General features: G+C 34.9%; 1 protein-coding gene across 1 annotated transcript in view; it reads left to right on the forward strand.

Moving 5' to 3' along the window:
* The first annotated feature begins 305 nt into the window (after positions 1 to 305).
* Positions 306 to 19728, forward strand: part of lmbrd1 (LMBR1 domain containing 1) — a 59864-nt gene continuing 40441 nt past the window's right edge. The window contains exons 1-6 of the mRNA XM_066696843.1: positions 306 to 413; positions 1935 to 2111; positions 2793 to 2856; positions 14409 to 14506; positions 15909 to 15976; positions 18698 to 18786. Of these exons, the coding sequence (XP_066552940.1) occupies positions 348 to 413; positions 1935 to 2111; positions 2793 to 2856; positions 14409 to 14506; positions 15909 to 15976; positions 18698 to 18786 (562 nt within the window). The 5' untranslated portion in view covers positions 306 to 347. The remainder of the gene's footprint in view (positions 414 to 1934; positions 2112 to 2792; positions 2857 to 14408; positions 14507 to 15908; positions 15977 to 18697; positions 18787 to 19728) is intronic.

Consider the following 19728-nt stretch of genomic DNA (forward strand, 5'->3'; position numbering starts at 1 on the left):
AAATTTAAAAGAAGAAAAATAAAGGGATAGAGGGCTTTGCAATCAACTTGAAAGCTTGGGTCACTGTTTCCTACCAGCTGAAACCGTGATTTACTTTTACAACGCAATACCCTTGTTGTACTTTTAAACGATGACAACACAACCAAATAACTCTTAAACATTGCGTCACTTGGCCTAGGTAAATTGAAACTTAATAAACGACTTGATTAGCATTCAAAATGAGTCCAGCCAAGCAGCCCGCTTTGTGAATCTAATCCTGGACGCATATCTCCCAGCGCGCCGCGCCGCCTTGCCGATGACGTCAGGACGCACACGTGGTTTCTGTGTTTTGTTGCAGGAAGTGAAAGATGGCGGCGGCGGTGTTGCTGTCTGAGTCTGTACTCGGGTGGTCTATTTTCGCGCTTGTTCTTCTGGTAAGAGACGGAAACTAATACCAAAAGTTATATGTGGTGCTACCCAGAACACCGGGATTAGACAAGCGGGTCGAAGTTGTTTTTTTTTTTGCCTTGTCAGTATGTACTTTGATCTCCCAATGAGGAGTTCTGGGTCACCTGGCGAGGCCGACAGCTGGTGATGCACTTTATAATCATGTTGTCAGCTGGACACAGTGTTTCTTTTTGACTTCTGTTGCAATTAATTGTGTTTACGTGTAAGCCATGTGGATACAGAAGCGTGTACATGCCCATGTGTTGTTTGTATAACGCGTCATTATCTAACCTGCAGTGTGTTTAGTGTGGGAAACGTGCTGTTTCAATCAAGACCACCTCCTGAACGATGCTTATCAGACTGAACCCATTTTGCGCACTGTTTTAAATAAAATGTTCAATTCGACTTTAAACTGACACTTTTACTTGTACTTTATTTACTTGGGAAACAGGATACGATGTCATCCCCTTTCACCCAGTCTGATTGCTTCCCCCCTTTAACTTAGTAAGTAATGTAAACCTAATACAGAATTACTGAATATATCAATTTCCTTACGTTGCATCTAAGATTCTTATATTTCTACTTTGATAAGCATTTTCTTTTCTTCAGCTTTTTCTCTTTGATTACTGATCAACCACAGTTCTAGGTTATTCTATATAGCATATTGTTAGTCTAGGCGTGGGCACACAAGAAGTAGCAAATAAAGCCATATGGAAGAAGGATTGAAAGTTAAATTCACTACCCGTGTAAGTGTTTAATTAAAGAATATTGCATGGCCAGACCTGCATTTCTGTTGTAGAGGTGATGAACCAAGAGGTTACAGTTGCAAACAAACAGAAATAAAGGGTAGGTAAGTTTTACACACACACACACACACACACACAGCATTTATTTAGGGGAGCTCAGACTTTTATGTAAGTACAAAGATGCACTGTTAGCTTTTGTATGTCTGGGATCCAGCTCATTGTCAGATCAATCCTATGAACCATTTGACTGACAGTGAAATTGATTTTCAAAATTGATTGCTGTGTGGCTCTTCCAGTAAAAACTTCCATTAAGAATGCAGACTCTAAGTGTGAGCACCACAGATTCAATTTCATGCTGTTCCACCCACCAGCAGGTGGGCTGGGCAGGGGTCCACAGCTGCTGCACAAACTTGACGCTGTCTGCATTCAGTGGGGACGAGTTGGCTGGGAGATCCTTGATTTGTTGTGCCGTGTCAGTCCCTTATATTGGCCGATCACAGCAAGGAGAGTGTGGCTTTACAACAAAATAAGAGAGTTCAAATGAAACAAGGCCATTTGACCCATTTTAATTGTTTGGTCGTAAGTAACTAATCAATCCCAGAATCTCATCCAACCCGTTCTGAATGATCCTATAATCCTGACCTCAACTACATGACTGGACTGTTTGTTATTGAAACACCAGTGGCTGTGTGTAAAGAGATGTGTTTATAGGAACACAACTTTTAAATAGGTTTCCAACCCTGATTTCTTGTTTCGTTTCAGGCTATTTTGGCATTTTGCTGGGTGTACATTCGCAAGTATCAGAGCCGACAGGAGAGTGAAGTGATTTCTACTATAACAGCAATATGTGCCTTGGCAATTGCATTAATAACCTCAGCACTTCTTCCAGTGGATATTTTCCTTGTGTCATATATGAAATACCAAAATGGCACTTATAAGGTATGTACCAGGTCTGATTCATTGTAATCACTTCTGTACATGATCACATAAATAATATATTCCACACCAAACAATTATGTTTATCATATTCTGTTTCATACCAAGGGATTAGTATTACAAATTATTACATTTTCAATTTAAGAGGTGCAGGCTTATATGTAACCTTCTGCTTGTCTTTCTTGATATGCTTTTTATCAAATGGTATTTTAAGCCGAGACAGCTGTCTGGTGCTGTTATGGAAACTTCTGTGTATTTTCAGGGTCAGTCGCTTCTGATGTAGAAATCCAGTAACTCGGAACGATTTATACTTCTCTAATGTGATGTATTCTGGCCCTTTCGATTCCCACCGCCCAAAAGAAAGACACAACTGATACCACTGGCTTGTTAGAGTAGTTGGTTTCGAGCACAACACGCAAAAATAGACTTTATGGGGACAAAAAGTGTTACGTTATTCATTGACATAGTTTGTGAAAAGGCACACTGGTCCATAGGTAAACTTTGTTTCAGTCTGACCTGTTTAGTAATCAAATAGTTCCCTGTATCATTTATCTAGTAAGTATTTCGCCCACTTAATCAATGTTTTTTTATTTTGTGAGGTATTCATTAAATCAGTCATTTTTACATGTTATTTTTCTTCTGGAATATTAACTTTTTTTGACTTGTGCTTTTCCTCTGATAAAGGAGTGGGCAGCAAGTAATGTCACGAGGCAACAGATTGAAGACACTGTGCTATATGGATATTATAGTAAGTATTAATTTAATATTAATCAGATTTTTTTATTTGTTTTTTTGAAGCCACTTGAATCTCATCACATTAAACACCAGAATTGTCTAATTATTAGCAAGTGGTGAATGTGATTACAGATATTTAAAGTTTAAAGATCAAGTTTCCGACTTCAGCGAAATACTTCACTTGTTGCTACAGTGATAAAATTACAGTGTCGTTAATTAAACTACCTGGCAATATATACTTTTTTAACAGTAAAAGATTGAAGTCTATCTTTGGTTTTGAAGGATATCTTTTCTGATGCACTTTGTCTTTGATTTTTGGGAAGGGGGTGGGGGTTCCCCTTGAGATTTATATTAAATTATTATACTATTATGACTTTGTTGATCTCCATGATACCATACATTATTACTGCTGTTCTTCATGCTCAGGGACCAATCATAGAATTTATAGTTATTTCATTTTATTTAAATTCCAATTATATTCATTAGGTCCTGTATACTATGGCTGCAATAAAGGGTTGTAACCAGACTTACACAGTGAATCATTAAAGGATCAATTCTTAAAACCAACAACAACAACTTGGATCTAACAATTGTTTCATCATTCTTTTTTTTTTTTATTTGCCCAAGTACTTTTATGAACAGTTACCGAAAGTATTATTGATCTTCTCGATAAATTATTAGTTCTCTATCCAGATTCTGATGAAGTGCTCAGAGATGGGAGTTTTATTGGAGAATTAAGCCATGTTAGAGATGGATAGTTTATCATGAGCCATTACTGCTCAAGCAGATGCTGCTGTAAGCATCCTGTCACTACATTAATATGATGCGTCAGTTCCACAATGCTAAACTCGTAGAAGAGAAGCAGAAACTGCCCCATCAAGAAAATAACTTCCATTGGCATAATAACATCACAGGATTAAATTTGACAGACAAGACATTCCGTATAAATCGCTGGCTTAACTGCCTATATTGTTTTTGTCCTCTAGACATACGAAGATTATTTTGTACCCAAGATGAATTTACAATGTCAGTCAGATGTTCTGATAAGTGTTTTACAGACAGATTTGCTTAACCATTCTATGTTTAACTAATATTTAACTAGAAAGCATGGTCTTGTGGAAATAATTTTCAGAGAAAAGTTTTACTTTTGCAAAACAAAGACCTTTCTTGAACCAGCTATTTTGTTATTCGGCATGGGCTTATTCCAGAATACCACTCGACTTATCTAGAACACTTCCTCCTCGGGCAGTCTCTTATGTCCAACCATGATTTATATATAACAGGGTTTCTCACAGCTATATTCAGGCCAAAACTAAAATTCAAACTAAAAAAACAAAACAAAAATACTATATGAAAACACAAGCGCCCTTGCTCTGGCTCCGCCCCCTGGTCTTATTCCTTGTTCTCTACTGCTTCATAGAGTTGAATATATATATATATATATATAACATTATATGTAATTAATATATACACAACATTGAGCAGTGCATTTTTCTAAGGCTATTAAAAATGTAGTTAACAGCACAGTATATTTTAATTGCTACACATGGGGAAACGTAGAACAGATTGTGAAAAGGAGTAAACTTAAAAGTAAAGGAGAACAAAAACTGGTGCTTTTAAACAATCAATCAATGGTAAAAGAGAAAAAAAATAATAAGGCATTTGTTATTTACTTAAGAATGAACTGGATTATAGCCACAGGACTACAGCAAAATATCTGCTCTCAGTTCTGCCACACTTAATGACATTTATTATTCTTACTAATCTCATTAAAATGTAAATTTCCCAATTTGATTTGAATGTTAGATTATTATTATTTTTTGCTACAGGCTGAAATCACAAAATCCTAGGAATTCCCACCATGGCTGTGTTTCTCAACATGTAGGCCAAGGTGTTTTTCCTGAAGCTTTTCTCCTCTACGGGCACCCAGTGCATGTCTGAGTACATGTTCTTTATTTGTTTCTCTCGAAGTGAAAACCAGTTCCTCAAAACTGTAAAGCCCTCCAGTCTCATAACAAAACCTGCAAGCTCTGCACTTCTCAATCTGATTAGTCAAACATTTGGTTCATAAAGCACAAACAAGAAATACCATGTTTTTCCCCCTGGGCAGAGTCTCTCTCAGATAGGATCTTCCAAAACCTTGAAACAGCAATCCTATTCTTTCCTCCTGAAAAAAAAACATATTTATTTTATCAGAAACCTGGTTCTCTTGAGCTTCAAGAAAGAAAAGAACTTAAGAGCCAGGCTGACTGTAGTGTTTGAGTTCCTAAGACAGGGCTCAATAGGATTGTGCTGCATCACAGTTGTCAGTCATCCCAGATGAGATGGAAACTGTATGCAAACGAGTGCAGTGCAGCCAAGAATAGTAAGAATACTAATGAGGAGCAGAGATAGCGAGACGGCAACTCCTGCGATGGTGAATACAGTCCGTCTTAACTGCGCCATGTATGTGTTACACTGAGTGATGGTATCCTCTGAGGGAGATATTGTTTTCTTAATAGGAGCTGAAATATCTTCAGAAGACCTCGTACATCAGTTCCCCCAGGGCATTGATTAGAGCACCTTGAAGCTAGTTGATTTCTAGTCTTCGTCTGATACTAATAGGTTTCCACATGATCCTCATTAAAGAGCTTGAGGCTATACAAGTCTTCGGTTTGTTAGTTTGTATTAGTTTTTTAATGGGGGGTAAAGTACTGAATCTGGGTGTAGAATATGTGGAGAAGATCAAGGCAGAAGATATTGCAGTATTGTGCTTGAAGATTATAAAATGTCATCACCGATTTTATTAGAAAGAATAGAAAATGCTAATTACATTTTGGGAAATTGATTTTCTTAGATTTGCAGACTCCGCACATAGGAAATCCCTGAGTTGTAGAGCCCAAGACCGTAATATTGACTAAACTAAGACTAAAGTAGGACAATGAAGCAACTTGTGGACATGGTGGAGCATAAACCATAATAATCTGAATAAAAAAATAACAAATACAAGCAGACTCTTCACTGGCAGGGAATATGAACCCTAATTTAAATGCGTGTGAGTAAAAATAAAATAAAGGAAGATGTATGTGTGCCTTCCCAGTGAACAGCCACAGGAATGAACAACTACAACAAGATGTCATTGTAGTACTAAATAGAGCTACAGAGACAGAAACCTTAAGACTCAAATTGGAACATATAAGCAAGAGCCTTGTGGCAATTTCTTAGTCCTACTTTTCATTCTTATATAATTTTCTGTAAAGGGGCTGAATACTATTGTTGTTGTTTTAATTTGAATCTCAATAGCGCTGTGGTTTTATTGCTTACCAGTAGGTGGAAGCCAAGTTCTTTGAACTGGTAAAAGGCTACAGTATGTCTTGTATTTGAGGTCTAACCTTGAAACCTGGATTCATTTTAAGGTGGAATCAACATCCTCACGCGCTTGCTTGTTGAATACTGGCAGCATAACATTTTAAAGGTTCCTTAATGCATTATGATTGTGCTCTCAAAGTGCATTGCTATACTTCTGACTGAAGCCACATAATCTATATATAGTTAGTGGTGTTCCTTCAAAACAAATCTGACAGGAGACATACAGTGCTACATGAGCTATTATGTAAGATTATATAACTTTTTTTTCACATCTAAAACTATACAATCCTCTTTTGGTATTTTGCTTTTTATATCAATAGTTTAAATGTATGTCTGTATTTGACCTATTCTCTACTTGTTGAAAAATAAAGCCAATATTAATTTCCATCATTGCAGAAGGTCCTTCTGTTAGTTATCAGGTGGTATCTAAAGGACCAAGGCTTATACAAACGTAATACATAACTTACAAATGATCTAAGATGATGTATTTTTTAGCTAAAGATTACAATTATCAGGCTTTCATTTTAAGACCCTTCTAGCAACAGGGCTAAATTCCTTTAATCCCTGTAAATAAATCATTAGTGTTATTTATGGTATTTGGTAAGGGGATTTAAATGCAATATGTGTTAAAATAAACAAAGCAAACGGAGAGCAAGAAAAGCTTCTTATCACCTTGAACACTGTTGGTACCCTGCTCATTTTTATAATTAATCTACATTTGGTTAATAAAGTTCTTGTTTGCAAACAGTAGTTCAGTAGTTAATAATACAATCTGCCTCTTTAGATTATATGTTTCTGTATTTCAATAATGGTGTTGATTGGCTAATGCTATGTCCACTTACTGAGAATATATCAGAATCTGAGATTGGATGAAGGAGGAGGAGGACAGTTTATTAATGGCAGAAGTAATGTAAATGTACACAGCCAAGGTTCTGTGTACGAATCTGTATTTCCCTGGGATTTTTAAGACACATACTTTTAGGAAAATTAAATGTACTGTATATATGAATTTGTTATTGTTCAGATGTTGTGCTCAGATAGTGCTTTTTGTTCTATTAGAGAGGTCTTCAGTATATGAGAGCTTAAAAATAATTCTAAAATTATGGTCTGTTATTTTTTGCTACTTCATCCAATTTAAACAAAATCTTTTTTCCACAATTTTAATGTTCAGCTTTTTTTCCTTTACTGTGCACTTGTCTCAACAATTCAAAAGCAACCCACAGTGAGAGCATTGGATTTTTAAATAACAGGAGACTATTAACAAATATAGCTTTAGGCATGCATATTTCACAATCTTATTTTTTTCTCCATTCAATTACAATGGGGTTATTAAATAAGAAATACTAAATAAAGCAATGTGTAATATATATTATAAATATAGCAAAGTACATTTTCTTTGTGATGTGTGAACTGTTAAAATCAATTACAGAAAATGTAAAGTAACACAGCCTTCAGGGTTCACTGCTGTGCGGCCAGCTTCATGTTCAAATGTAGTGAGAATATATTTGCTTTTTTCTCAAATGACATCACTATACATTTAGTGTTTCCCCTAGAAATTTGCATAGCCAGTATGGTCAGTTACTGAATTGGTGATGGGTGTGCATGTGCGTGCATGCGTGCGTCTCTGTGAGATAGCGGCCCCCTCAGTATAATGGTAGGGGAAATACGGACATTGATTGTACTGTATGGCGGTTGTTGATTGGCTTATTTCTGCTTCAAAATGAAACGAAAACAAAATTTTCAGCTACCGGTAATACATTTGTTGTTTTAAATACTGGTTAAATATTTAATTGAAGGTTGTGTACAATGTTAGTTTTAGGTTTTCTTGGTTGTTGTTTTGTTTTTTCAGACCTTGGTTCATTGCAATGTTTCGTTTTTTCTTTATTAATTAGTTACAATGTAATTGTAGTTGAACCTTTGCACACCTATGCAATTGTAATTATGGATGGTAATTAATTCAAGCCATTAGAGTTCAATTACACCTTTATTGTTTTTTCTCATAGTTTCATAAACGTATGTGATCAATTGTGCATCAGGATAATTTAGCTTGATGACAATTACAGCAGCATTGTTAAATTTAGCAAGGTGAGTAAATTAAATGTAATTGCATGTAGGAAACAACAAATGAGGAACAATACTTTCATCAGCAGTCCAAATTAATTGCACTTGAATTCAAGTATATGTGAAGTGCTAATTATGAACTCTATATAATGACAGCGCTCGCCCAGCTTTATCATTCAGAAATCCATGTTTCACAGTAATCTGTTTTATACTGTATCGTACTTATATTTTGTACGTTAATAAATTGTGTGAAATGTCTTTTTTTTTTTTATCATGTAGTGTGGTTTCTGGCCACACAAACTGCTCAAAATTAAATCTTTAATATAATAAGAGACACCCCTTCACATGATGTATTAACGCATTCAGTTTAGTTGCAAAAATCTTTATTTTTGTGAAATATATCAATCATTCCCCTTCCTCCCTGTCTGAAAATGGTTTGGTCAAGGATCTGCTGTAACAGATCTACAGTAGTCAATCTGAGCTGTGTTTTCATGCTGGTTAAACCTAACAAAATTATTCATTACGAACATATACATTCTATGAAACTTGCACCACTAGCATTTAAGTGTACTGAAACATAGTTGGTAATTGTATTTTTGCTCAAGTTTGTTTGAGCACACAAAAGTCTGTATTCTTCCATTTGTGTATCTGAATATTACTTGGTTTTTTATAAAGTAAATAATTGTAAACAGTCATGACTTGTTTACAGGTTAATTCTAACTATCAAAAATAAGCAATACTTTTTTTTGGACTGAAAGAAGCAGATTCTGCACTGTTTTGGCTCTTATATTAAATTGATTTGTGCTCTGAAGTTTGTGTTACTATACTAATAGAAAAAAAAAAAACCTTAGTGTATGTTGCAGCTTCTTGTATCTGTATTCCTACCGTACACTTCCTTTGGACCGTGTGACCCGAGGTCAGTTTGTGAGAATTCAGTACAATGGTAAATTATCTTCCTTTGATTTCTAATCCAGCTCACATTGCACAGGGGAAAAGGTTAATAGACCAATTTGGTAGACTCAACTAATTTACGTTTGTGACAATCAATTGGAATTCTCCTAGATTGTTTCTATGAAAAGGACAACATAACAAATACATTATATATTCTGTGTATGTAAAGGTTTTAAGAATTTTGTATAAACATAAACATGAGCACGACCTGGGCCAGAGGTACAGATCTCTGAATTTTCTTCATTAAATCATGCATATGGTGACAATGAAGAAAAAGTCACTGTTTTTGAACATAAAGCAGTTATTGATTTGTATTTGCCTGTAAGTTATCAAATCCACAAAAGATTTGCATTAATGCCAATGATAAAGCGATGGATGTGTGCTTTTGAATCGTATCCTGTGTTTCACAGCGGGGAAGGGAAGGCAGGGGGTAGCACTTAAACACTCGCCTGGGTCAACTCACATTTTGGATGAGCAATGCTTCTTAAATATTTTGCACTCACTTCAATCTTATTTTTTTAATTGAGATTTCTTCAAACAGCCTTGCAAGTGTTTATAGCCTATTAATCCTCAAAACAGGTGCAAAATTGTTACTTTAGCTAATCGTTTGCTGTCAGTTATCATGAATCGGAGTTCCCCTAATAATTCGGTATCGGTTGTTTAAGAAGTAGGCCTATATTTTAAACAATTGAACATCAGTGTTTATTTGTTTTGTTACCTGTTCTCTACCTTGAGTTATTTGTTGCTTATGTTTATTCCTTGAAGAGTAGGAGAATTACGAGTTACAATGGAATCAATTTTAACATTTTCTTCTTCATTAAACCAAGCGTTGACTTATGGGAACTTTCCAGTCTGTGAAATTCATATCTCATCAGGCCTTCCCCCTCCCAAGACATCGCCCAGTGGATTCTTTGCGGTTTACACTAAATGAAAGAAAACTTACAGGAGCGGAGAAAGGCACAGGAGCTTTGAATTTCTCCAATCTGCAAGGTCTTTGTCATATAATTTAATTCCTGAGCTCCTGACATTTCATTTTTAGATAAATATAATAAAATGGAAAGCAGCCTTCCTCGTGATTCAGCCCTTGTGACAGTTCCTCTGTTCGTAGTAGGCCTCTGCTCTTTATTTCTCATCACTTTCAACCTTGAGGTATAGAGCTCTTATAGTGGTTGTTTGTCCCTCACCAATTTAGGGCAAACCAGTAGGCGGCAGGTTTAAAATATTCAAGGGTACCTGCAGCTGCCATCCTACTGTGTATTCCTTTTGACTTTTGTGAAACATGAGACTAGTACTTCTTCTGTGTTTTCAAGCAAGCTGTGGCAGATAATTTGTTTAAGTGGGCGTCAAAGTGGGCGCTGGAAAATAAAATCCCTGAAGCTTAAAACTAACATGTCATATGGCTTCCTCATATCTTGCCAGCATTTTAAAATTCCTCCGTTGGTTAGCTGTGTGCCGCATATCAATGCATTTGTAGAAAGTGTTTGTAACTTTGGCCTTCCTGTCATTTAGAATATTCTTAAAGAGATACTGTATTATTAACTACCCCAAATGTGTAATAGTCATGATAATGCAGGGAAATCAGCTGAAATTGACAATTATATTAATGGTTGTCTTTTTTTTTTTTTATTGCTTTAGTGTTGTTGTTGTTTATCTGCATCGGCTTGTCTGCTAGGATGAAATACAGCCCACATAAAAGGCTTTTGTAGGGGAGTGTGCGGTGCCACAGTGAATGTAAATCTAGATATTTGTTAAGAATATAGATGAGTGTTTTATTATTTTATTTTCTCATTCTTACAACAAATGTCTGGGGTATTAATTTGCTAAACTTTATCCACGGTCAAAAATTCCTTTCTTGGTATTAGATCTGGTTATGGAGTAATGGATGATCTGGTGTAATGCACTCTGGACTACTCCCTAAGTGTGTTAATATTCATGGTTTTATGATTAATATTATCCTTTGGTTTACCCTAAGCCATATGCTAGTGGTGTACTGTGTAGGTTTCAGTCTCTCATTTGTTTCCCTCCACGAGTCAGCCGGGATTGGAAAGGTTGTAAGCAGCATTAAACGTGTGTCTCAGCAGAGCGATGAACGTCAGTTTATTTAAACGTATGGGTTGCCTTGATGGCTTACTGCAAAGACAGATGGGAAGAACTGAGCATTAAAGCTGTTACAGTCGATGGAGTCAACCCCCTTTTTTGAGTGCTCGTGCGAGATTTTGTTTGAAGGAATTTGTTTAATCATTCATGGGGCTTCCGAAATACTGAAAAGTAGTGTTTTGTTTTTTACATACATATTTCACTTGTTTGATTTTAATTACACAGATCCCCATTTTTAAGTGTACAATAATATATTTCAAATGCATGCTCCCTTGATGAAAATTTGGGAAGAACTGCTGATGCACTATAAAGCTGAAAAGCAAGATAACCATGTAGACACACACACACAAACACACGTTATAGGACCACTTAGAATGCATGTGAAAAATAAGTTCCTATCCATATTTCAAGTTTATAGAATCTGGAAAATACAACAGTGAAAGAAAGCTTAAAATGTATACTTTTGATATTGTAGAAAGGCAGCACATGTTTCAAAAGCATATAGAGTGACAGTTTGAGTTAATTAAGTAAAAAAAAAAAAAAGTTTGACAATAATAATTGGATTAGGTACAGTAAATTAGTGGTTGTACCTGATAAGTTTCCAGAGTGGTAAAATGTAATTGCTTTCTGTTTCAGTTTGCATTCATTTTTTCACATACTTTTTAAAGAAATAATTAATTAGCAGATTCTGAGTATGAAAAGTATTTCGTATTTATAGCATTATTGATTCAGTATAACTCATTCTTGGCAGTTATCTAATTGCATACTTTGTTTAGCCCTATGTATGAACTGTGTTAATGAGTCTGTATCATTTCCAAGAAGCTCTGTGCCAAATCAATGGCTAGCCATGGCATTGAGACATTTTATTTTCTTAAAATTGTAAGTTATTTGGGGAGATTGAGGTGGTTTATACCAACATCAATAGCTCTTCTTTAGAAAATGAAGCCTCTGTGTTAAGAGTCTCTTCTCAAAAGATTTTTTCTTATGATTTCATCGAAGTTCCATAAAATTGTAGTGCTATGAACAGCACGGTAAGGTAACAAGTTGGTGACAAAAGTGATCTTTTAAGCCTGATTTCTGTTATTCCATTTACATTTTTACGGCTGCAGTGGATACATGATAAGTTTAAAATACACTTTATTATTACCATATAAGGTTCTTGATATTACTTTCCAACTAACGTCTTGTTTTGACCTTTTCTCTATGGAACTGTATGTGTGTTTGCTACTCAATATCACTACATCAAAGGAGAGTACATGGGTGATACAATTGAGTTGTTAACTAAACAATATTTATATTTTGAGTTACGGTGTGTTGAGTGTGGTACTCACTCGTTTTTTGTCTCTCAACCCATTCATTTCTGCCATACTGTAATAAAAGTACCCATAGAACAAATGAAAGGAAACATTCAGAAATTGTAGTCTTTTATTCACTTTACTGCTTTACCATTAAAAAGCAGGGTTCAGGTCAGATTGAAAAATCAATCTGAATGAGTGAATGTATGAATACAAGTTTGTGTGTGTATAAGTTAGGCTATATATATATATACACACACACACACACACACACACACACACACTTTTTTCTTTATATATAAAGAATAATATATAATTTAAGTATTATGACCTGCTTTGATCAAGGGGAGCAATGAAATAGAAGTAACAGGATTTCTTTCATGGAATAAACAAAGCAATAAAAAAGATAGGTACTAAACATCTGTAGTAATGTTTTTGTTGTTGTTTTGCTCCAAGGTTAGCAGGAGGCTTTCGGTAGCTGTTTTCATTACATTCTATTGTGTGCTGCTGTGCTTTTCAAAAGCTACATCCTGTGCAGCAGACCTTAGTCCTAAACCAAATTATACCTTGGATACTTTATTTAAATATATATACATAAAATAAAGTGGTTTAGAAAGTAAAATAGAAAAGTTGTATCAAATATGTGCAGTCACCTATATCAGTTCTTGTTTTAAGCAATCCTCCATTATTTGTTCAATTATATGCAGCCTGTTGGCTTCATAAACATAAACAATCAGCAATTCCTGAAGTAAGAAGTGTGTCACACATCAATGACATTTCTCTTGCATGCAAGTGACAATATAAGTATGCTTATTACTTATTACACACTAATCTGTATTTTGTATAGTTCTTTAGTGCTGTTTCGGACTAGTTATTTTGCACTTGTTTCTATTTTATGTTTTTTTACAGGTCAAGTCACAGGGTTACAAGTCCCTAAACCAACCACTTTTTTTTTTTTTTTTTTTATCAAGACATTCATTAGTAATTGTTTAATGTAGGTCTTCACAGTTATAACTTTAAAACCATTTTCACTCCTACTAAAACACCTATTTTGTAGTCCGAGATCTTATAACAAGTGTCTGCATTATTTATTTATTTATTTATTCATTTTTAACATTGTTTGGAATAGTTCACTTTACACGTACTACTTGTATTTCAAACTTACAATGTTCCCCCCACACATTTCTTAAGACAAGGTTAAAATACTTCCTGACTTCTCGCCTGCTCTGAAAAAACATGTAAGAAACCAATCTAGCACATCCTCCTGGGGAAAAAAAAAAAAATCTTGTTTATTTTTTATTTTATTTTTTCTTTGATTGCCTGGTCAGTATCTAGGTGATTGAAGTCTCCTGTAAAGAGATCATAGCTGTGATCGATCTTTTGTTATGTGAATTAAGTAACAACGCTCTCTTTGCAGAATGTCTTTGTTTTCATCTGAGTTTTGCAAAGCATTGTCAAATAATGGAATTAAACAAGTATTGTGTAATGTCAGTGCAAATGTCAAACTGATCTCACCATTTATTAATTAGACAATGTTTTTGAACCTGTTCCTTTATGATATTTTAGGAGGTCGTTTTTTGTTTTTTTGTTACTTCCTCTAAATCCTTCCTTGAGCTCAACATCAAATGGAAAAAACAAAACAAAAAAAAGACTGTCCTCAAGGTCACAGAAGTCACTCGCACACAAAATTGATTCCTTGGGACTTTTTAAAAGGTTAATGTTCTTTTTTTTTTTTTTTTTATAAGGCGAGAAAAAGGTTCATGTTGAGATCACAGGCGCTTCATTACGGCTTTTTTTTCCCATTGCCTTCCAGCCTTGTACTCTATCATCTTGTTCTGTGTCTTCTTGTGGATCCCCTTTGTTTACTTCTACTATGAAGAAAAGGACGATGACAACGTCAACAAATGCTCGGTGAGTCCTTTGGAGAGAAACCTGGGATGTCAGAGGCCCTTAATCACTTTAATCAGCATTGCAGCCCATTATTGATGATCGGCTCAGACTGCCGCAGTGGTATCAGCGGGAGCAGGCTGTTGTTTGTGAATGCCTCTGACTCGACACCTGTCTGAAGGTCCCATTGTCTTTGTTTCTATTAAGTACACACAATGACACACAGCTGTGCGCGTTCACTTCCTGTAACCTGTGGAACACGTTGGCAGATACATCTGTTACTAATAATGAGAGGTGTAGTATCCTGCCATGGAAATATGTTCAGTTGTGTATATAAGGTGGGGCAACCTTCACACGAAAACAGAAGAGTCTACATTGATAAATTACCAGTACAGTCCAGCACAGTATGAATCTTCCCTTGTTCCAGACAGAAGCCTGTTTTGCATAATCTGCTAAACCCAGTTAAATAGCCAAGCTGTGTGGTGATTTAACCTTGCATAAAAGGTATGAATAAAATTTTAATAAGCACCCCTGAACACAGAGTAAACAAACATTTTAATTTATAGTTTGCATGTAACCCTGTATTCATTTAATCTATTTTATAATCTCTGTATTAAAAAGTGGAAACAATTTTCTCCAAGAAAAAACATTGTCATGAATATTAAAACTATAAGAAGAGCTTTCTTTGCCTTTGTGAGAGTCGGTGAAAGATATCTGCAGATGGTTATGTATGAATATTTAGCTTCACATTTCTGACAATCAGGGTTATATGTTTGTTTTGATAGCAAAGCATAGCTTGGCATATTCATACTATTGTGTGTTTTCTTACAGCAGTATTTTAAATGTATTTCGGTAGTCATACATATATAAAGGGACCTCTTGAAACCTGTCTCTGCTTTTCATACTATATATAACCAGGAGAAAATATCAAATTCAAACAAAGGACTTAAATTAATCAAGTAATATGCATTTGTTTCAAGATAAATTTTAGCTACATTTTCTGCAATCTAGCTTTATCATTTTGACTGTATGTATGTATAAAGTGGTATGTTATCACTTTCTTTTTAATTTTAATTACTTTTAATACAAGTTGTGAACATAAAGTGGTTAAGTCCTGTCATACTGGGCTCTACAGACAACGCAGACACTTTTGAGAGCTTTAACTTACTGTGTGTTGCTTTTGAGCTGACAGAAGCAGTTTCTCTGAGTGCTGAGAAGCCTTAAAATAGATGAAGGCTCATTTTTTGTTATATTCCTGAATTAATTCCCAAAACTGAAAGTCTTACAGTCAGGTTCCATTGACAGTTGCAGAAATTTTCAGTTTCCTATTGTCCTTGCTAAGCCCTGGAATATAACATTAATCATCTTGATTAACTTTATTTTATTAAAGTCCAATTTAACTACAGTTTAATTTCTTTCATTACAGCAAGTGAAAAATGCACTGAAGTACACAGTTGGATTTATTATTGTCTGTGCTGCACTCCTCCTAATAGGGTAAGTGTTTGGACTGAAGACCTCACTTGCTTTGGGACTGAATGTGTTGTTTTGATCAATTAATGGGCAGAATCTTCAAGGAAGTCAACGCTTTCAATAACACCAACCTGTTCATCCATAAATCATAGAATAAAATGTTAATTAACAGAGGTCCTGTAGTTTTCGTACAAAGTCATCAGTGGTCCACACATGAGGAAGCCAAAAATGAATTAGTGTAGGGTTTTGTTCAATTTAATTCCAATTCTATACTTGTGCTTTTCTGATTTTCATTCATCACCAGATACTTCTAATAACCTTTAACTTTATGTAACTTTATAATTAAACAAACATTGTATTATTTATTATTGGAATTATTTATAGATCCTGTTCTTAGTACTAGTGGATTGCAAAGCTATGGGAGACTCTGCCACTGCATGTTAAGGCTTTATAATGTTTTCTTGTTTATTTATTTTTGCATGGAAACTCTTCCTTTTAGAATGACTATTCTGTAATTCCTATATCACCTTCATAATAGACTGAAAGATATTTAGCTTTCCCTTATGAGTCTTCATCGAGTTTATATGCTGCCCCTGCTTGCGCCACAGCCTCCGATCAACTCCAGATGCTGATAAATGTCCTGTGATGCTTCACTGATCCTTAATTTAATTCAACAAAAGCCCTTTTTCACGGCAACAGTAAGAAATTCTCCCCATTTGTGCATTGCTTAACTATCATGGATCCATGCCTCCTATGGATTAAAAATAGGCCACAGAAAACTGGAGTATAAGCTGCAGGCCTTTTATAATTGTTCATACCAAGCAGATTGTGCTGTGTCATGACAGGACTCTATGATTTAGTCCTTTAAAGACAACATGATGTTAAAATCTATAGTGATACATGGCCAGGTCCTTAGATTAATATGATCTGACCTTTCCCAACTGCATTCTGTTTAACCTCTGGTTTACAGTGTTTGTGTTCAACAGTATTTACTTGGTATAAACATAATGGATTTCTTTGTACAATACCGACAGTAACATGCTTGCAGTTCAGGTCATATAATTTAATGTGCTCTGAACCATTAAATGGAGCACTTGTTGAGACACTCAGTTGAATCAGGAAAACAAGCCATATGGCTGATTGCATTAGCTGAAGTTTGAAAAGTTGTTCTTGACTGTGACAGAAGCAATCTAATCTCTATTTTACCTATTGAATGGCCTTTCTAGTGGTTCATTGTCAGAGAATGATGTTTATCAACTAATTAGAAATGCTGCAACATCATATCTGTTATTTTGACTGGAGGGGGAATAAAAAACAGAAATAAACACTATAGTCTCAAGAACTGTTGATCTGGAAAGGCTATTGTTTTTGTTTATCTCAAGCATATGGTCTTATTGATAGGAAGAGCATGTATTGAGTTTCATTGTATGGCTTTCCTAAAGTCCTGCTAATTCTATAATCTCTTAACACATTTCTTAGAGGGAAACCAGCAATATTTACTGATTAGTGTATATTCAATAATGGAATCAGATGCTGTCACATTTTATTGCAGTGTAATGCAAAAACCTTAACATAAATAACCTAGTTCTGTAATTACCAATAGATACCATATTCTGTTGCTCTGGTATTTCTTTAAATAGATTACATTCATATTCTTTAACATCAGACTATGTGCTAAGCTGTAGAATTTAATTCTTTAACTGTCTTCAAGTTCTTGTATTGGCATTTAGATTGGCAATCTAATAGATACTATGATGACAATTTTAAGTTAATACATTGCCGCTTGTTGATCCATTTAATTAAAATCTGAAAGTAATTTATGAATATGTTGTCATTTTTTGGCAGATTTTTTTTATACTAAATAATTAGTATGTTGCACTGTCCTTGTACTCTTGCATCTTCTCTGGGTTTAGTTTGGGTTTTCCAAACATACGTCTTGCATGCATTATGAAAATCGTTATTCCCCGATGCCTCCAATGGCCAATAAATCTTTATTATTATGGGTAGGAAAAGGCCCTGGATTGTAGTTAATTTAACCATGCAATTTTGTCAGATCATTTATAATTTGCGAGGTGAAAAGATGGTCACTGCCTCTGTGGGGCTTTTCTCACTTCGCTGGATGGAGCACAGCAGGTGCCGAGAGCCACGACAGCAGCGCTTTGACTTGTAGCTTACTCACAATTTACATGATGGTGAAACTCAGCTGAGCCAGAGACAGGTGTTCATGCTGGAGAATTTTGAAGGCCATTTTCTTAAAAAAAAAATTAAATGGGACAAGGTAAATAAAGATAGCCTATATAATATACACACACACAGAGTAATCTCATGTGGTGATAGTACATTTAAGTACTTTAAGTTACTGTATTGTATTAGTATATTTTTGATGTGCTTCAAAGTATTGCAATCGATATATATATATATAAAAAAAAAAAGGTGTCATGCAATATTGATTTTGTGTATTTAAAAGTGACATAATGAATAAGGATCAGTGTGTTACATTGATTTTAGGTCCGTTTGACTCCTCTGGGATACGTTTTAATGCTATAGTTTTAAACTGATGACTGAGTGAAGATGTTAGCTAAATTGCAAACCTGTCATGAATGATTCTGTATTCCATTAGTGAGATGTGTCTTTTAGTTGCTTGTGTTATGGATTGAAAAAGAGAAGTACGTTGTGTGTTTTCTGTATGGCTTTCCCAGTGTTCATTTTACACAATTAAAAGTGCTCTTGTGTTCTCTGTTGTAGGGCTTTTGTCCCTTTGGATGCACCAGCTAATCAGAACTCGACACAGTGGGAAAAAGTTCAGTACTTATTTGAGGAGCTTGGCAGCAGTCGTAAGTATATTAAACATATTCAAGACTTATCTGACACTGATTTTGATACTTTTAATGAGATATACATTATGCATTCCATAACTGTGTATATATGGTAAAAATATCAATCAATTAGGAAAGCAAAGTAATACCAAACACAACTTATTCTAATTATACATCTCCATAGCTGTGATTTTAATTGACATCCCCTTGAGCTTTGTAATTATCATAGTAGTGGTGTTGTGTAGAATGCTAAGGTAAATCTATAACTGCTTGTTTAGTTTTTTTAAATCCAGTTTTAATATTTAATTTGCCATTTTCTTTCTCCATGAAATTAGTGTCATGGATTGCCCTCTATTTTGATGTCATCTGACTGTTACATATTTTGTGTATCTTTCTTGTTGCATGTGTTTGGTGTGATTTGCTATTTCTGTAGATCATATTAACATGATTATCAATCCATCAACGCCACTTCAGAACGGACTTTACAATGATAGGAAATGCTTTGTAAAGATGGTAATTTCTTTAATAGTAGATGAAAAGGCATGGTCACCAAAGTAGTTTGTGTGCACTCCCTGGCTTTAAGTTAGTATTTTCAGAAGGTTTTTTCCCCCAAAAAATAGCACAGTAAATTAAAATATGTGTCTGTGTATATATACACCAATACATATATTATATATTTTGGAATAGCATTCTATGGAAACACATTTAAAATCAAGAATTGAAGAAAATACATCTAAAATATATTCTGGAAACTGCAAAGGAAAATTCTGTTTTTTAAAATTCAGAATTTTTTTAAATCATTCCCAAACATTTTATTGTGAGATTACATTATAAATGCAAGTTCAGGAAAAGGATGCTGTGCTGCATATTTTAACTGCCTTCTATTTTGTTTAATTTTCTCATGGTGTCGTCACATTAGCGCTGTCAGTGTCAAAACAACTCTTTGTGCCTTTGGGATCC

The sequence above is a fragment of the Amia ocellicauda genome, chromosome 23 (genome assembly GCF_036373705.1).
Source record: "Amia ocellicauda isolate fAmiCal2 chromosome 23, fAmiCal2.hap1, whole genome shotgun sequence".
Taxonomy (NCBI): Eukaryota; Metazoa; Chordata; class Actinopteri; order Amiiformes; family Amiidae; genus Amia; species Amia ocellicauda.